The sequence below is a fragment of the Nerophis lumbriciformis genome, linkage group LG15, assembly GCF_033978685.3.
Source record: "Nerophis lumbriciformis linkage group LG15, RoL_Nlum_v2.1, whole genome shotgun sequence".
Taxonomy (NCBI): domain Eukaryota; kingdom Metazoa; phylum Chordata; class Actinopteri; order Syngnathiformes; family Syngnathidae; genus Nerophis; species Nerophis lumbriciformis.
Window position 1 is genome coordinate 27,945,001 of NC_084562.2, and position 18,060 is coordinate 27,963,060.

Genomic DNA, 18,060 nt, shown 5'->3' on the forward strand with positions numbered 1-18,060 from the left:
TACCGTGATGACGGACTGGCAGTGTGTCGCGCCTCGCCAAGGAGCAGCGAGAATACCAAGAAGCGCATATGCCAAATTTTCAAAGAGAACGGCCTACGGATCACGATTGAAGCCAACAAGCAAATCGTCAACTTCCTTGACGTCACTTTCAACCTGAGAAATAACAGCTACCAACCATTCACGAAACCCAACACAACACTCCAATACGTGCACCATGACAGCAACCACCCACCCACCACCACGAAAAGAATACCTACCGGAATTAATAAAAGGCTATCGATGCTGTCATCTAGCAAAGCTGAATTTGACCAAGCAACCCCCCCGTACCAAAAAGCCCTTGATGAAAGCGGATACAATTTCACCCTCACCTATGAACCCACGCCAGGAAACCAGCCAAAAAAGAACAGAAAACGAAACGACATCATCTGGTACAACCCCCCATACAGCAAAAACGTCTCAACTAACATTGGACACAAATTCCTCAATCTGATTGACAAACACTTTCCCAAAGACAACACCCTAAGAAAAGTATTCAACAAGAACAACATTAAATTGAGCTACAGCTATATGAACAATATACGACAAATTATCTCAAACCACAACAAAACAATTGCAAATGAGCCGTTGGCCCCCAGACAGAGCGACTCCAAAACCAACAAAGACTGCAACTGTCGAAAGAAACCTGATTGCCCTCTCAACGGGGGGTGCTTACAAACATCAGTTGTCTACCAATCTAAGGTAACACGCAAGGACATTAACACATCCGACACATATGTAGGATTAACCGAGGGAGAGTTTAAAACCAGATGGAACAATCACAAGGCTTCTTTCAGGAACCAAAACCTGCGGAATACCACAGAACTCAGCAAACACATTTGGGACCTCAAAGACAATAATGTTGAATATTCAATAACATGGCAAATTCTTGCATCCAGCACACCTTACAATAGTGGTAATAAAAGATGCAACCTATGCTTGAAAGAGAAACTGTTTATTATTTACCGTCCAGACCTGTCATCCCTCAACAAGCGCAGCGAAATTGTAACAGCATGCCGCCACAGACGGAAACACCTCCTAGGTAACACATGAGCCAATCACCACGCCCCTACGCCAGCCTGTACCCACCCACTCTGTGCCCTATATAAACCATGGTATGTGAATGCTCCCATTAAAATCTCCTGATGATTGAGGGAACCCCCCCTCATGAAACAGGCCTGTAGAGATGAAATAGTCTTGTGATTTTTTTCCCACACATATATATATATATATATATATATATATATATATATATATATATATATATATATATATATATATATATATGTATGTATATATCCTACCAAGTCAGTCCTACACTGTTTCAATATCCATTTCTCTGTTCTTAATTGTTGTTGACTGAAGTGTTGATATCAACCAAACCCTCCTCATCCCACCCCCCGGATTGTAAATAATGTAAATAATTCAATGTATATACTCTGATGATTATCTTATGTGATGACTGTATTATGAAGATAGTATATATCTGTATCATGAATCAATTTAAGTGGACCCCGACTTAAAGAAGTGTAAAAACTTATTGGGGTGTTACCATTTAGTGGTCAATTGTACGGAATATGTACTTCACTGTGCAACCTACTAATAAAAGTCTCAATCAATCAATCAAAGAGATGAAGAAGAATAGATGATGATGATGATGGTAAGTACGGTGGCCGAGCAGCAGTTGAAGCAGTGCAGCACAGAATAGAATAGAAAATAGAATATAATAGAATAGATAATAGAATAGAAGATGGTACCTGCATCAGCTATAAGTACAGTGGCTGAGCAGCAGTTGAAGCAGTGCAGCATAGAATAGAATAGATCAGGGGTGCTCATTACGTCGATCGCGAGCTACCAGTCGATCTCGGAGGGTGTGTCAGTCGATCACCAGCCAGGCATTAAAAAAATAGTCCTAAAAATGAGCAATCATAAATCTTCACTATGACGTCACTTTCGTCACTTGATTGACATTCACGGCACCCGAGGGTCTTCTGAGATGACGCCGGCTGCTGCCAGCTCATTAAAATTACCGACTGGAAGGCGAGAAACACTTTATTTCAACAGACTCTGGCGCCGTACCTGTCGTCAAAACTCCAAAGACCGACTGCACAGTTGCACAGTTGCGCTAACAAAACAAGAGTCTCAGAAAGCTGGCGTGCACAAGCTAGCAAGCTACGGAGTTTGCCGACAATGTATTTCTTGTAAAGTGTATACAAAGGAGTACGGAAGCTGGACAAATAAGATGCCAAAAAGCAACCACTTTCATGTGGTATTGGACAGAAAGGAGGACTTTTTTCTCTTCCATTCGAAAATGCGGACGTTTTTAGCACCACTGTCTGATTCCAATCAATGCAAGTCATCAGAATCAGGTAATACACCAACTTATATTCTTGTCTTCATGAAAGAAAGGAATCTATATGTGTTAAACATGCTTGTATTATCTTTAAACACCTTAACTTGTTAACAATATCAACTATATGTGTTAAACATGCTTGCATTATCTTTAAACACCTTTAACTTATTAACAATATTAACTATATGTATTAAACATACTTGTATTATCATTAAACACCTTTAACTTGTTAACAATATTAACAATATGTATTAAACATACTTGTATTATCATGAAACACCTTTAATTTATTAACAATATTAACTATGTGTTAAACATGATTGCATTATCATTAAACACCTTTAAATTATTAACAATATTAACTATCGGCGTGGCGCAGTGGAAGAATGGCCGTGCGCGGCCCGAGGGTCCCTGGTTCAATCCCCACCTAGTACCAACCTCGTCATGTCCGTTGTGTCCTGAGCAAGACACTTCACCCTTGCTCCTGATGGGTGCTGGTTAGCGCCTTGCATGGCAGCTCCCTCCATCAGTGTGTGAATGTGTGTGTGAATGGGTAAATGTGGAAGTAGTGTCAAAGCGCTTTGAGTACCTTGAAGGTAGAAAAGCGCTATACAAGTACCGTATTTTCCGCACCATAAGCCGCCCTGGGTTATAAGCCGCGCCTTCAATGAACGGCATATTTCAAAACTTTGTCCACCTATAAGCCGCCCCGTGTTATAAGCCGCATCTAACTGCGCTAAAGGAATGTCAAAAAAACAGTCAGATAGGTCAGTCAAACTTTAATAATATATTAAAAACCAGCGTGATGTGGGCGCGCATGGAGTCGTATATCAACATGGACGGAGCTGCGTGAAAAAAGCCACCCGGCCTCTTCGCGTAAACTTACCTTAACCACTCGCTCATCTTTTCTTCATCCATCCATCCCTTCGAGTTAGCTTTTATGATGACGCCGGCTGGAAAGGTCTCTTTTGGCAAGGTCTTCCTTTTGAATATCACCATGGGTGGAAGTTTCTGGCCATTAGCATGGCAAGCTAGAACCACAGTGAAGGATGACTTCTCATTCCCTGTGGTGCGAATATTCACCGTACGTGCTCCCGTTGTATCCACAGTGCGGTTCACAGGAATATCAAAAGTCAGTGGAACCTCGTCCATGTTGATAATGTTCTCTGGCCGGATCTTTTTTTCAGCTATCTTGTTTTTACAATATGCACGGAAAGTAGCCAGCTTTTCTTGAAAGTCTTTAGGCAGTTGCTGTGAAATAGTAGTCCGTGTGCGGATGGAGAGATTGCGTCTTTTCATGAACCGGAAACCTGTCGCTTAGTAGGAGCCATTTTGTGGTCTTTACAGATGTAAACACACAAAGGAAATGAAACGTAATATCCGCGCGCTTCTTCTTCTTCTACGGGGGCGGGTGGTTGCTTACAGTAGAAGAAGAAGCGCTTCCTCTTCTATGGGGGCGGGTGCTTACCTTGGCGGTTGCTTGCGTAGAAGAAGAAGCACTTCCTCTTCTACGGGGAAAAAAGATGGCGGCTGTTTACCGTAGTTGCGAGACCGAAACTTTATGAAAATGAATCTTAATATTAATCCATATATAAAGCGCACCGGGTTATAAGCCGCACTGTCAGCTTTTGAGTAAATTTGTGGTTTTTAGGTGCGGCTAATAGTGCGGAAAATACGGTACAACCCATTTATCATTATGTATTTATATGTGTTAAACATGCTTGCATTATCATTAAACACCTTTAACTTATTAACAAAAACATATATTTCATAAATAAGTAAATATAAATGATATATATGAATGAGGTAGATCTCCCACGACTTGATCAATTGAAAAGTAGCTCGCCTGCAGAAAAAGTGTGAGCACCCCTGGAATAGATAATAGAATAGAATAGAATAGAATAGATAATAGAATAGAATAGAATAGAATAGAATAGAATAGAAGATGGTACCTGCAGCTGCTATAAGTACGGTGGCCGAGCAGCAGTTGAAGCAGTGCAGCAGAGACTTGCTGCGGATGTTGTGGTTGAGCAGCGCTACAGGTGAGCCCAGCTTGGCCAAGGCCAGCCAGGTGAACAGGAAGTCGGGCTCGTTGGCCATGAAAAGAGCCACCGTGTCACCGGAAGTGTACCGGGAGTGAGCCCGCAGCGCGTTGGCGATCTTGTTGCTCCTGTGGTCCGCCGCCGAGTAGGTGAAAGTTTCATGTTGGAAGCGCAGGAAGACTTTGTGAGGATGTTTGTGGCGCTGCTCCAAGAAACGATCCAGCACGAAGAACAAAGGTTTTCTTCTTCTTCTCCTCACGAACCTCCACACGAGCTTCAGCAGCTCCACGCAGTACCAACAGTCCGCCGCCAAGTACGGGAACACACTTTTGGACACGCTGACCAAGGCAACGATGATGAAAGTTGCGAGAAAAGTTGATGTCCAATAGTTCCACATGATCTTTGTTGACTTCTGACCACACAATCTTTCTTAGCTTCTGTTCTGACAACACGATCTTTGTTGCCTTCTGACTACACAATCTTTCTTAGCTTCTGTTCTGACCACACGATCTTTGTTAGCTTCTGACCACACAATCTTTCTTAGCTTCTGTTCTGACCACACAATCTTTGTTGCCTTCTGACTACACAATCTTTGTTAGCTTCTGTTCTGACCACACAATCTTTGTTGCCTTCTGACCACACAATCTTTGTTAGCTTCTGTTCTGACCACACAATCTTTGTTAACTTCTGACCACACAATCTTTGTTAACTTCTGTTCTGACCACACAATCTTTGTTAGCTTCTGACCACACAATCCCTCAAGAATCAAGATGGACCTCACCCTTTTCAGCAGCTAGGGGAGGGACTCTGTCTGGGGGCGGGGCTTCATATGCTAATACGTTGCCTGGGGGCGGGGCTTCTGCTGTCTCAAATATTATTTTTATTTTTTCTGCTGTCTCAAATATTAAAGAATGTTTTGTCAGGGGGCGGGGCTTCTGCTGGTTTCAAATATTAATAATGTTTTTGTCAGGGGGCGGGGACTCTGTCTGGGGGCGGGGCTTCATATGCTAATACGTTGCCTGGGGGCGGGGCTTCTGCTGTCTCAAATATTATTTTTATTTTAATTTTTTCTGCTGTCTCAAATATTAAATAATGTTTTGTCAGGGGGCGGGGCTTCTGCTGGTTTCAAATATTAATAATGTTTTTGTCAGGGGGCGGGGCTTCTGCTGGTTTCAAATATTAATAATGTTTTTGTCAGGGGGCGGGGACTCTGTCAGGGGGCGGGGCTTCATATGCTAATACATTCCCTGGGGGCGGGGCTTCTGCTGTCTCAAATATTATTTTTATTTTATTTTTTTTCTGCTGTCTCAAATATTAAAGAATGTTTTGTCAGGGGGCGGGGCTTCTGCTAGTGTCAAATATTAATAATGTTTTTGTCAGGGGGCGGGGCTTCTGCTGGTTTCAACTATTAATAATGTTTTTGTCAGGGGGCGGGGACTCTGTCTGGGGGCGGGGCTTCATATGCTAATACATTCCCTGAGGGCGGGGCTTCTGCTGTCTCAAATATTATTTTTATTTTATTTTTTTTCTGCTGTCTCAAATATTAAAGAATGTTTTGTCAGGGGGCGGGGCTTCTGCTGGTGTCAAATATTAATAATGTTTTTGTCAGGGGGCGGGGCTTCTGCTGGTGTCAAATATTAGTAATGTTTTTGTCAGGGGGCGGGGCTTCTGCTGGTTTCAAATATTAATAATGTTTTTGTCAGGGGGCGGGGCTTCTGCTGGTGTCAAATATTAATAATGTTTTTGTCAGGGGGCGGGGCTTCTGCTGGTGTCAAATATTAATAATGTTTTTGTCAGGGGGCGGGGCTTCTGCTGGTTTCAAATATTAATAATGTTTTTGTCAGGGGGCGGGGCTTCTGCTGGTGTCAAATATTAATAATGTTTTTGTCAGGGGGCGGGGCTTCTGCTGGTGTCAAATATTAATAATGTTTTTGTCAGGGGGCGGGGCTTCTGCTGGTGTCAAATATTAGTAATGTTTTTGTCAGGGGGCGGGGCTTCTGCTGGTTTCAAATATTAATAATGTTTTTGTCAGGGGGCGGGGCTTCTGCTGGTGTCAAATATTAATAATGTTTTTGTCAGGGGGCGGGGCTTCTGCTGGTGTCAAATATTAATAATGTTTTTGTCAGGGGGCGGGGCTTCTGCTGGTGTCAAATATTAATAATGTTTTTGTCAGGGGGCGGGGCTTCTGCTGGTGTCAAATATTAATAATGTTTTTGTCAGGGGGCGGGGCTTCTGCTGGTGTCAAATATTAATAATGTTTTTGTCAGGGGGCGGGGCTTCTGCTGGTTTCAAATATTAATAATGTTTTTGTCAGGGGGCGGGGCTTCTGCTGGTGTCAAATATTAATAATGTTTTCGTCAGGGGGCGGGGCTTCTGTTGGTTTCAAATATTAATAATGTTTTTGTCAGGGGGCGGGGCTTCTGCTGGTGTCAAATATTAATAATGTTTTCGTCAGGGGGCGGGGCTTCTGTTGGTTTCAAATATTGTCCATCCATTTTCTACCGCTTATTCCCTTTCGGGGTCGCGGGGGGCGCTGGAGCCTATCTCAGCTACAATCGGGCGGAAGGCGGGGTACACCCTGGACAAGTCGCCACCTCATCGCAGGTTTCGAATATTAATAATGTTTTTGTCAGGGGGCGGGGCTTCTGCTAGTGTCAAATATTAATAATGTTTTTGTCAGGGGGCGGGGCTTCTGCTGGTTTCAAATATTAATAATGTTTTTGTCAGGGGGCGGGGCTTCTGCTGGTGTCAAATATTAATAATGTTTTTGTCAGGGGGCGGGGCTTCTGCTGGTTTCAAATATCAATAATGTTTTTGTCAGGGGGCGGGGCTTCTGCTAGTGTCAAATATTAATAATGTTTTTGTCAGGGGGCGGGGCTTCTGCTGGTGTCAAATATTAATAATGTTTTTGTCAGGGGGCGGGGCTTCTGCTAGTGTCAAATATTAATAATGTTTTAGTCAGGGGGCGGGGCTTCTGCTGGTGTCAAATATTAATAATGTTTTTGTCAGGGGGCGGGGCTTCTGCTGGTGTCAAATATTAATAATGTTTTTGTCAGGGGGCGGGGCTTCTGCTGGTGTCAAATATTAATAATGTTTTTGTCAGGGGGCGGGGCTTCTGCTGGTGTCAAATATTAATAATGTTTTTGTCAGGGGGCGGGGCTTCTGCTGGTTTCAAATATTAATAATGTTTTTGTCAGGGAGCGGGGCTTCTGCTGGTGTCAAATATTAATAATGTTTTTGTCAGGGGGCGGGGCTTCTGCTAGTGTCAAATATTAATAATGTTTTAGTCAGGGGGCGGGGCTTCTGCTAGTGTCAAATATTAATAATGTTTTCGTCAGGGGGCGGGGCTTCTGTTGGTTTCAAATATTATCCATCCATTTTCTACCGCTTATTCCCTTTTGGGGTCGCGGGGGGCGCTGGAGCCTATCTCAGCTACAATCGGGCGGAAGGCGGGGTACACCCTGGACAAGTCGCCACCTCATCGCAGGTTTCGAATATTAATAATGTTTTGGTCAGGGGGCGGGCTTCTGCTAGTGTCAAATATTAATAATGTTTTTGTCAGGGGGCGGGGCTTCTGCTGGTGTCAAATATTAATAATGTTTTTGTCAGGGGGCGGGGCTTCTGCTAGTGTCAAATATTAATAATGTTTTTGTCAGGGGGCGGGGCTTCTGCTAGTGTCAAATATTAATAATGTTTTTGTCAGGGGGCGGGGCTTCTGCTGGTGTCAAATATTAATAATGTTTTTGTCAGGGGGCGGGGCTTCTGCTGGTGTCAAATATTAATAATGTTTTTGTCAGGGGGCGGGGCTTCTGCTGGTGTCAAATATTAATAATGTTTTTGTCAGGGGGCGGGGCTTCTGCTGGTGTCAAATATTAATAATGTTTTTGTCAGGGGGCGGGGCTTCTGCTGGTGTCAAATATTAATAATGTTTTTGTCAGGGGGCGGGGCTTCTGCTGGTGTCAAATATTAATAATGTTTTTGTCAGGGGGCGGGGCTTCTGCTAGTGTCAAATATTAATAATGTTTTTGTCAGGGGGCGGGGCTTCTGCTGGTGTCAAATATTAATAATGTTTTTGTCAGGGGGCGGGGCTTCTGCTGGTGTCAAATATTAATAATGTTTTTGTCAGGGGGCGGGGCTTCTGCTAGTGTCAAATATTAATAATGTTTTTGTCAGGGGGCGGGGCTTCTGCTGCTGTCAAATATTAATAATGTTTTCGTCAGGGGGCGGGGCTTCTGCTAGTGTCAAATATTAATAATGTTTTTGTCAGGGGGCGGGGCTTCTGCTGGTGTCAAATATTAATAATGTTTTTGTCAGGGGGCGGGGCTTCTGCTGGTGTCAAATATTAATAATGTTTTTGTCAGGGGCCGGGGCTTCTGCTGGTGTCAAATATTAATAATGTTTTTGTCAGGGGGCGGGGCTTCTGCTGGTGTCAAATATTAATAATGTTTTTGTCAGGGGGCGGGGCTTCTGCTGGTTTCAAATATTAATAATGTTTTTGTCAGGGGGCGGGGCTTCTGCTAGTGTCAAATATTAATAATGTTTTTGTCAGGGGGCGGGGCTTCTGCTGGTTTCAAATATTAATAATGTTTTTGTCAGGGGGCGGGGCTTCTGCTAGTGTCAAATATTAATAATGTTTTTGTCAGGGGGCGGGGCTTCTGCTGGTGTCAAATATTAACAATGTTTTTGTCAGGGGGCGGGGCTTCTGCTGGTTTCAAATATTAATAATGTTTTTGTCAGGGGGCGGGGCTTCTGCTGGTTTCAAATATTAATAATGTTTTCGTCAGGGGGCGGGGCTTCTGCTGGTGTCAAATATTAATAATGTTTTCGTCAGGGGGCGGGGCTTCTGTTGGTTTTAAATATTATCCATCCATTTTCTACCGCTTATTCCCTTTTGGGGTCGCGGGGGGCGCTGGAGCCTATCTCAGCTACAATCGGGCGGAAGGCGGGGTACACCCTGGACAAGTCGCCACCTCATCGCAGGTTTCGAATATTAATAATGTTTTTGTCAGGGGGCGGGGCTTCTGCTGGTGTCAAATATTAATAATGTTTTTGTCAGGGGGCGGGGCTTCTGCTGGTGTCAAATATTAATAATGTTTTTGTCAGGGGGCGGGGCTTCTGCTGGTGTCAAATATTAATAATGTTTTTGTCAGGGGGTGGGGCTTCTGCTGGTGTCAAATATTAATAATGTTTTCATCAGGGGGCGGGGCTTCTGCTGGTTTCAAATATTAATAATGTTTTTGTCAGGGGGCGGGGCTTCTGCTGGTGTCAAATATTAATAATGTTTTTGTCAGGGGGTGGGGCTTCTGCTGGTGTCAAATATTAATAATGTTTTTGTCAGGGGGTGGGGCTTCTGCTGGTGTCAAATATTAATAATGTTTTCATCAGGGGGCGGGGCTTCTGCTGGTTTCAAATATTAATAATGTTTTTGTCAGGGGGCGGGGCTTCTGCTGGTGTCAAATATTAATAATGTTTTTGTCAGGGGGTGGGGCTTCTGCTGGTGTCAAATATTAATAATGTTTTCGTCAGGGGGCGGGGCTTCTGCTGGTTTCAAATATTAATAATGTTTTTGTCAGGGGGCGGGGCTTCTGCTGGTGTCAAATATTAATAATATTTTGTCAGGGGGCGGGGCTTCTGCTGGTGTCAAATATTAATAATGTTTTCGTCAGGGGGCGGGGCTTCTGTTGGTTTCAAATATTATCCATCCATTTTTCTACCGCTTATTCCCTTTTGGGGTCGCGGGGGGCGCTGGAGCCTATCTCAGCTACAATCGGGCGGAAGGCGGGGTACACCCTGGACAAGTCGCCACCTCATCGCAGGTTTCGAATATTAATAATGTTTTTGTCAGGGGGCGGGGCTTCTGCTGGTGTCAAATATCCTTCTATCCATGGAACTGGTTGGAAAGCTAAGAGCTGTGGCTACTTCCAATCTGTTTTTGTGTGCACTTTCTAGATGTCTTGCCAGCTTGGCATAAAGCTTACTGCCATACAAGCAATAATGTCTTTTGTTGTAAACTCTTTTTCCGTGTTTTTTAATGGGAGCACAAACAACTACGGTGCCAATTGTTTCCTGACTTGAGCAGTATTCTTCTGTTCCAGTGACATCAGGTGTTATGTCCAAGTCCATGTGGTCTACTGTACATCTGTCTTTCATCTAAAATGTGTGAAACAAAATCAATGTGAGGTTTTTAAAATGTCCATCATAACTATACATATAACTTCTTAAAAATCCTTATAGACAACCAATTAGCATTCAATTAGAGCTACTTTGACTAGAAACCAGTCCAAATGACAATAAAAAAGACAAAGTTGTCATGTCTGTGTAATCATGTTTTGTTCTAAGTCATGTTTTGTTTAGTTTCTGACTTTTCACTCCCTTGTCTTGTTTGCATGATTACCCATTAGTTTCACCTGTTCCACGTTTGGACTCATTGTGCACTCTTGTTTCTCACCATAGCAACCATTAGTTTTCACCTGTCACGTCACGCACCTGTTTCACGTTTTGAGTCACGCACCTGCTTTCACTAATGATGTCCATAGTATTTAAGTTCATTCATTTTCTGTTGTTCGTCCTGACGACCTCACACCACATTTATGCTCTGTCCATTGTTTCATGTCCATGTTCACGCTGCTCCTTTTTTTGTCCATGCCAAGTAAGTTTTCTTTATTCAAGCCATAGTTTGCAAGTTTTGTTTAATTGTTCATAGTTTATTCCCCGCCACTGTGCGCACCTTTTGTTTGATCCTTTTTTTTGTATTTATAGTTAATAAATAAATCATGTACCTTAATTCCCGTCTCGCACGAGCCAACTTTCCGATGCATCCTGGAAAAGCACACACCCCGGACCAAGTCTTGACAAAAGTGATTCACAAGCTTTTTTTGAGCAAGGCTCATGTTCTTAATTAAATGCACCCGTTGGAAAAGGTTCGCTTCGCTGCTAATTTTTTTTGGTTTAACTTGGTCATAAACACACGAATCTTCTACAAATGATAGTCAATAACCTCCATTTGTAAGAAAGATGTGCTTACCTTTTCATTTAAACAACTTGTTTCCGTGTCTCGACGGCCCAAATGGAGAGCACCTTCCTGCACTGCACTCACACTGCCCTCCTGTGGAGACACTGCCTTCCTGTGGAGACACTGCCTTCCTGTGGAGACACTGCCTTCCTGTGGAGACACTGCCTTCGTGTGGAGACACTGCCTTCCTGTGGAGACACTGCCTTCCTGTGGAGACACTGCCCTCCTGTGTAGACACTGCCTTCCTGTGGAGACACTGCCTTCCTGTGGAGACACTGCCTTCGTGTGCAGCGCCAGGTGTGAATTGTTCAAGTCATCAATGAATGGATCAGAATGGATCTGACTATTATTTAAAAGGTTTCCCTTTAGGGGACCTGTTTTTTGTCCCCATACCGTCAAAGGTCCCCTAAAGCAGCGTTTCTCAAAGTGTGGGGCGCGCCCCACTGGTGGGGAATAGAAACATGACGGGAGGAAATTTCACTTTACATTTTTTTTTTTTATTATTATATTCTTAGATTATTTTTTTTACTATGCTTTCATTTTCTATACACACTGTAAATCACTTTGTGATTCTGTCTGTGAAATCCGCTATATAAATAAATGGAAATTACCGGTACTTATTTTTACTGTAGGCTTTATATTTCTCGGTAGGAGCGAAAGTTTGACAGACATAGCAACAGTAACTAATGGGGGCGGGGCTAAGCGGAACAAACTTTCGCGCGGATGGGTAGCAGGCTAATGTGTGGATCACAATTACACAAATATATACATTTGTGACTCGCACCTCAAAGGTCGTCGAGCCAGAGCCAGCGCCTGCAGAGAAACAAAAATGTGACGGGCACACACTGTGTCATTCACCGGGAAGCACTCGCGTCAAGGCAGCTCAGCCCCGAACTCAATGAGGTTTTAACATGTTGTGAGCGCGGTAAATTTGATCAAAACACGACCACTGAAAGCGCGACTGTTCTCTGGACTGTGTGAGGAAATGGGAGCTGATCATACAACCGTGCTGTTTCACAGTGAAGCAAGGTGGCTCTCCTGGGGGAAAGTGCTGTCACTTGCGCTGTCTTGCCAAATGCATAGCTCCTCCTTTTTTTTTTGCAAACATTGCAAAGTGGCACTTTTATTGTATTTATTATTGAACTTGATGCAAGTTATTTGATTTATTATTGAACTTGATGCAAGTTATAACACTTTTTTTATTTATTATTGAACTTGATGCAAGTTATAACACTTTTGTTTTATTTATTATTGAACTTGATGCAAGTTATAACACTTTTTTTTATTTATTATTGAACTTGATGCAAGTTATAACACTTTTTTTGATTTATTATTGAACTTTATGCAAGTTATAACACTTTTGTTTTATTTATTATTGAACTTGATGCAAGTTATTTGATTTATTATTGAACTTGATGCAAGTTATAACACTTTTATTTGATTTATTATTGAACTTGATGCAAGTTATAACACTTTTTTTTATTATTGAACTTGATGCAAGTTATAACACTTTTTTTGATTTATTATTGAACTTGATGCAAGTTATAACACTTTTGTTTTATTTATTATTGAACTTGATGCAAGTTATTTGATTTATTATTGAACTTGATGCAAGTTATAACACTTTTATTTGATTTATTATTGAACTTGATGCAAGTTATAACACTTTTTTTTATTATTGAACTTGATGCAATTTATAACACTTGTTTTATTTATTATTGAACTTGATGCAAGTTATAACACTTTTTTGATTTATTATTGAACTTGATGCAAGTTATTTGATTTATTATTGAACTTGATGCAAGTTATAACACTTTTTTTGATTTATTATTGAACGTGATGCAAGTTATAACACTTTTTGATTTATTATTGAACTTGATGCAAGTTATAACACTTTTTTGATTTATTATTGAACTTGATGCAAGTTATAACACTTTTGTTTTATTTATTAAACTTGATGGAAGTTATTTTATTTATTATTGAACTTGATGCAGGTTATAACACTTTTTTGATTTATTATTGAACGTGATGCAAGTTATAACACTTTTTTTGATTTATTATTGAACTTGATGCAAGTTATTTGATTTATTATTGAACTTGATGCAAGTTATAACACCTTTTTTTATTTATTATTGAACGTGATGCAAGTTATAACACTTTTTTTGATTTATTATTGAACGTGATGCAAGTTATAACACTTTTTTTGATTTATTATTGAACTTGATGCAAGTTATAACACTTTTGTTTTATTTATTGAACTTGATGCAAGTTATACCAAAGCTGCACAGTTATTTTATTTATTATTGAACTTGATGCAAGTTATTTGATTTATTATTGAACTTGATGCAAGTTATAACACTTTTTTTATTTATTATTGAACTTGATGCAAGTTATAACACTTTTGTTTTATTTATTATTGAACTTGATGCAAGTTATAACACTTTTTTTTATTTATTATTGAACTTGATGCAAGTTATAACACTTTTTTTGATTTATTATTGAACTTTATGCAAGTTATAACACTTTTGTTTTATTTATTATTGAACTTGATGCAAGTTATTTGATTTATTATTGAACTTGATGCAAGTTATAACACTTTTATTTGATTTATTATTGAACTTGATGCAAGTTATAACACTTTTTTTTATTATTGAACTTGATGCAAGTTATAACACTTTTTTTGATTTATTATTGAACTTGATGCAAGTTATAACACTTTTGTTTTATTTATTATTGAACTTGATGCAAGTTATTTGATTTATTATTGAACTTGATGCAAGTTATAACACTTTTATTTGATTTATTATTGAACGTGATGCAAGTTATAACACTTTTTTGATTTATTATTGAACTTGATGCAAGTTATAACACTTTTTTTTTATTATTATTGAACTTGATGCAAGTTATAACACTTTTTTTGATTTATTATTGAACTTGATGCAAGTTATAACACTTTTATTTGATTTATTATTGAACTTGATGCAAGTTATAACACTTTTTTTGATTTATTATTGAACGTGATGCAAGTTATAACACTTTTTTTGATGCATTATTGAACGTGATGCAAGTTATAACACTTTTTTTGATGTATTATTGAACGTGATGCAAGTTATAACACTTTTTTTGATGCATTATTGAACTTGATGCAAGTTATAACACTTTTGTTTTATTTATTATTGAACTTGATGCAAGTTATTTGATTTATTATTGAACTTGATGCAAGTTATAACACTTTTATTTGATTTATTATTGAACTTGATGCAAGTTATAACACTTTTTTTTATTATTGAACTTGATGCAAGTTATAACACTTGTTTTATTTATTATTGAACTTGATGCAAGTTATAACACTTTTTTGATTTATTATTGAACTTGATGCAAGTTATTTGATTTATTATTGAACTTGATGCAAGTTATAACACTTTTTTTGATTTATTATTGAACGTGATGCAAGTTATAACACTTTTTTGATTTATTATTGAACTTGATGCAAGTTATAACACTTTTTTTTTATTATTATTGAACTTGATGCAAGTTATAACACTTTTTTTGATTTATTATTGAACTTGATGCAAGTTATAACACTTTTATTTGATTTATTATTGAACTTGATGCAAGTTATAACACTTTTTTTGATTTATTATTGAACGTGATGCAAGTTATAACACTTTTTTTGATGCATTATTGAACGTGATGCAAGTTATAACACTTTTTTTGATGTATTATTGAACGTGATGCAAGTTATAACACTTTTTTTTATTTTATTATTGAACTTGATGCAAGTTATAACACTTTTGTTTTATTTATTATTGAACTTGATGGAAGTTATTTTATTTATTATTGAACTTGACGCAAGTTATACCACAGCTGCACAGTTATTTTATTTATTATTGAACTGAATGTTATTTTATGTTATTGAGTTCGAATGTATACAACTTGATGTTCAATAAATTTGAAAATGTTAAAGCTTGGCATTAGCGCTCTGTTGGGGCGATGGGGGCAGGTGGGGCTTGAAAACTCCCCCTTGTCCAAAGTGGGGGATGACAAAAAAAAGTTTGAGAACCACTGCCCTAAAGTGACTTTGTAAACAGAGCGACGTCCCCAATAAGTAAGCATTGCCAGAACACACACACACACGTACACACTTACACACTTACACACATACACATTCACTTGTACACACCAACATGTACACACCAACATGTACACACCAACATGTACACACAAATATGTACACACAGTGTAGTGTGTATGTGGCCATTTGTTTCCTTCCCAAACAAGCATAGATTGTTGCAAGATTATCAGAGTGTCTCCTAGGAGACCTTCATTAGTACTTAACTGATGCTGTTAGTACTTGCATTAGTACTTAAGTTATGTTTTAGTACTTGCAGTAGTACTTAAGTGATGGTGGTAGTACTTGCAGTAGTATTTAAGTGATGTTGTAGTACTTGCATGGAAGAATGAAAAAGAAGTGTACCTTTTCCTTCCAAACATTGTTGCAACATTTGCAGACTCTCCTTGGAGACGTTCATTGGTACAAACCCCGTTTCCATATGAGTTGGGAAATGGTGTTAGATGTAAATATAAACGGAATACAATGATTTGCAAATCCTTTTCAAGCCATATTCAGTTGAATATGCTACAAAGACAACATATTTGATGTTCAAACTCATAAACATTTATTTTTTTTTTTGCAAATAATCATTAACTTTAGAATTTGATGCCAGCAACACGTGACAAAGAAGTTGGGAAAGGTGGCAATAAATACTGATAAAGTTGAGATCAAAGACTTATTTGGAACATCCCACAGGTGTGCAGGCTAATTGGGAACAGGTGGGTGCCATGATTGGGTGTAAAAGTAGATTCCGTGAAATGCTCAGTCATTCACAAACAAGGACGGGGCGAGGGTCACCACTTTGTCAACAAATGCGTGAGCAAATTGTTGAACAGTTTAAGAAAAACCTTTCTCAAGCAGCTATTGCAAGGAATTTAGGGATTTCGCCATCTACGCTCCGTAATATCATCAAAGGGTTCAGAGAATCTGGAGAAATCACTGCACGTAAGCAGCTAAGCCCGTGACCTTCCATCCCTCAGGCTGTACTGCATCAACAAGCCACATCAGTGTGTAAAGGATATCACCACATGGGCTCGGGAACACTTCAGAAACCCACTGTCAGTAACTACAGTTGGTCGCTACATCTGTAAGTGCAAGTTAAAACTCTCCTATGCAAGGCAAAAAAACGTTTATCAACAACACCCAGAAACGCCGTCGACTCCGCTGGGCCTGAGCTCATCTAAGATGGACTGATACAAAGTGGAAAAGTGTTCTGTGGTCTGACGAGTCCACATTTCAAATTGTTTTTGGAAACTGTGGACGTCGTGTCCTCCGGACCAAAGAGGAAAAGAACCATCCTGATTGTTATAGGCGCAAAGTTGAAAAGCCAGCATGTGTGATGGTATGGGGGTGTATTAGTGCCCAAGGCATAGGTAACTTACACATCTGTAAAGGCACCATTAATGCTGAAAGGTACCGTATTTTCCGCACCATAAGGCGCCCTGGGTTATAAGCCGCGCCTTCAATGAACGGCATATTTCAAAACTTTGTCCACCTATAAGCCGCCCCGTGTTGTAAGCCGCATCTAACTGCGCTAAAGGAATGTCAAAAAAACAGTCAGATAGGTCAGTCAAACTTTAATAATATATTAAAAACCAGCGTGATGTGGGCGCGCATGGAGTCGTATATCAACATGGACGGAGCTGCGTGAAAAAAGCCACCCGGCCTCTTCGCGTAAACTTACCTTAACCACTCGCTCATCTTTTCTTCATCCATCCATCCCTTCGAGTTAGCTTTTATGATGACGCCGGCTGGAAAGGTCTCTTTTGGCAAGGTCTTCCTTTTGAATATCACCATGGGTGGAAGTTTCTGGCCATTAGCATGGCAAGCTAGAACCACAGTGAAGGATGACTTCTCATTCCCTGTGGTGCGAATATTCACCGTACGTGCTCCCGTTGTATCCACAGTGCGGTTCACAGGAATATCAAAAGTCAGTGGAACCTCGTCCATGTTGATAATGTTCTCTGGCCGGATCTTTTTTTCAGCTATCTTGTTTTTACAATATGCACGGAAAGTAGCCAGCTTTTCTTGAAAGTCTTTAGGCAGTTGCTGTGAAATAGTAGTCCGTGTGCGGATGGAGAGATTGCGTCTTTTCATGAACCGGAAACCTGTCGCCATTTTGTGGTCTTTACAGATGTAAACACACAAAGGAAATGAAACGTAATATCCGCGCCCTTCTTCTTCTTCTACGCGGGCGGGTGGTTGCTTACAGTAGAAGAAGAAGCGCTTCCTGTTCTATGGGGGCGGGTGCTTACCTTGGCGGTTGCTTGCGTAGAAGAAGAAGCACTTCCTCTTCTACGGGGAAAAAAGATGGCGGCTGTTTACCGTAGTTGCGAGACCGAAACTTTATGAAAATGAATCTTAATATTAATCCATATATAAAGCGCACCGGGTTATAAGCCGCACTGTCAGCTTTTGAGTAAATTTGTGGTTTTTAGGTGCGGCTAATAGTGCGGAAAATACGGTACTTTTAGTTTAGTTTGAACAATTTGTGTTTATCTGC

The 18,060-nt window shown here is 40.1% G+C and overlaps 1 protein-coding gene across 1 annotated transcript in view; it reads right to left on the reverse strand.

The window, feature by feature from the left end:
* The window catches only part of LOC133616176 (long-chain fatty acid transport protein 2-like), a 49,123-nt gene extending 44,159 nt beyond the window's left edge, over positions 1-4,964 (reverse strand). Inside the window, exon 1 of the mRNA XM_061975327.1 lies at positions 4,342-4,964. Within this exon, the coding sequence (XP_061831311.1) occupies positions 4,342-4,828 (487 nt within the window). The 5' untranslated portion in view covers positions 4,829-4,964. The remainder of the gene's footprint in view (positions 1-4,341) is intronic.
* Between the last annotated feature and the right edge of the window lie 13,096 nt (positions 4,965-18,060).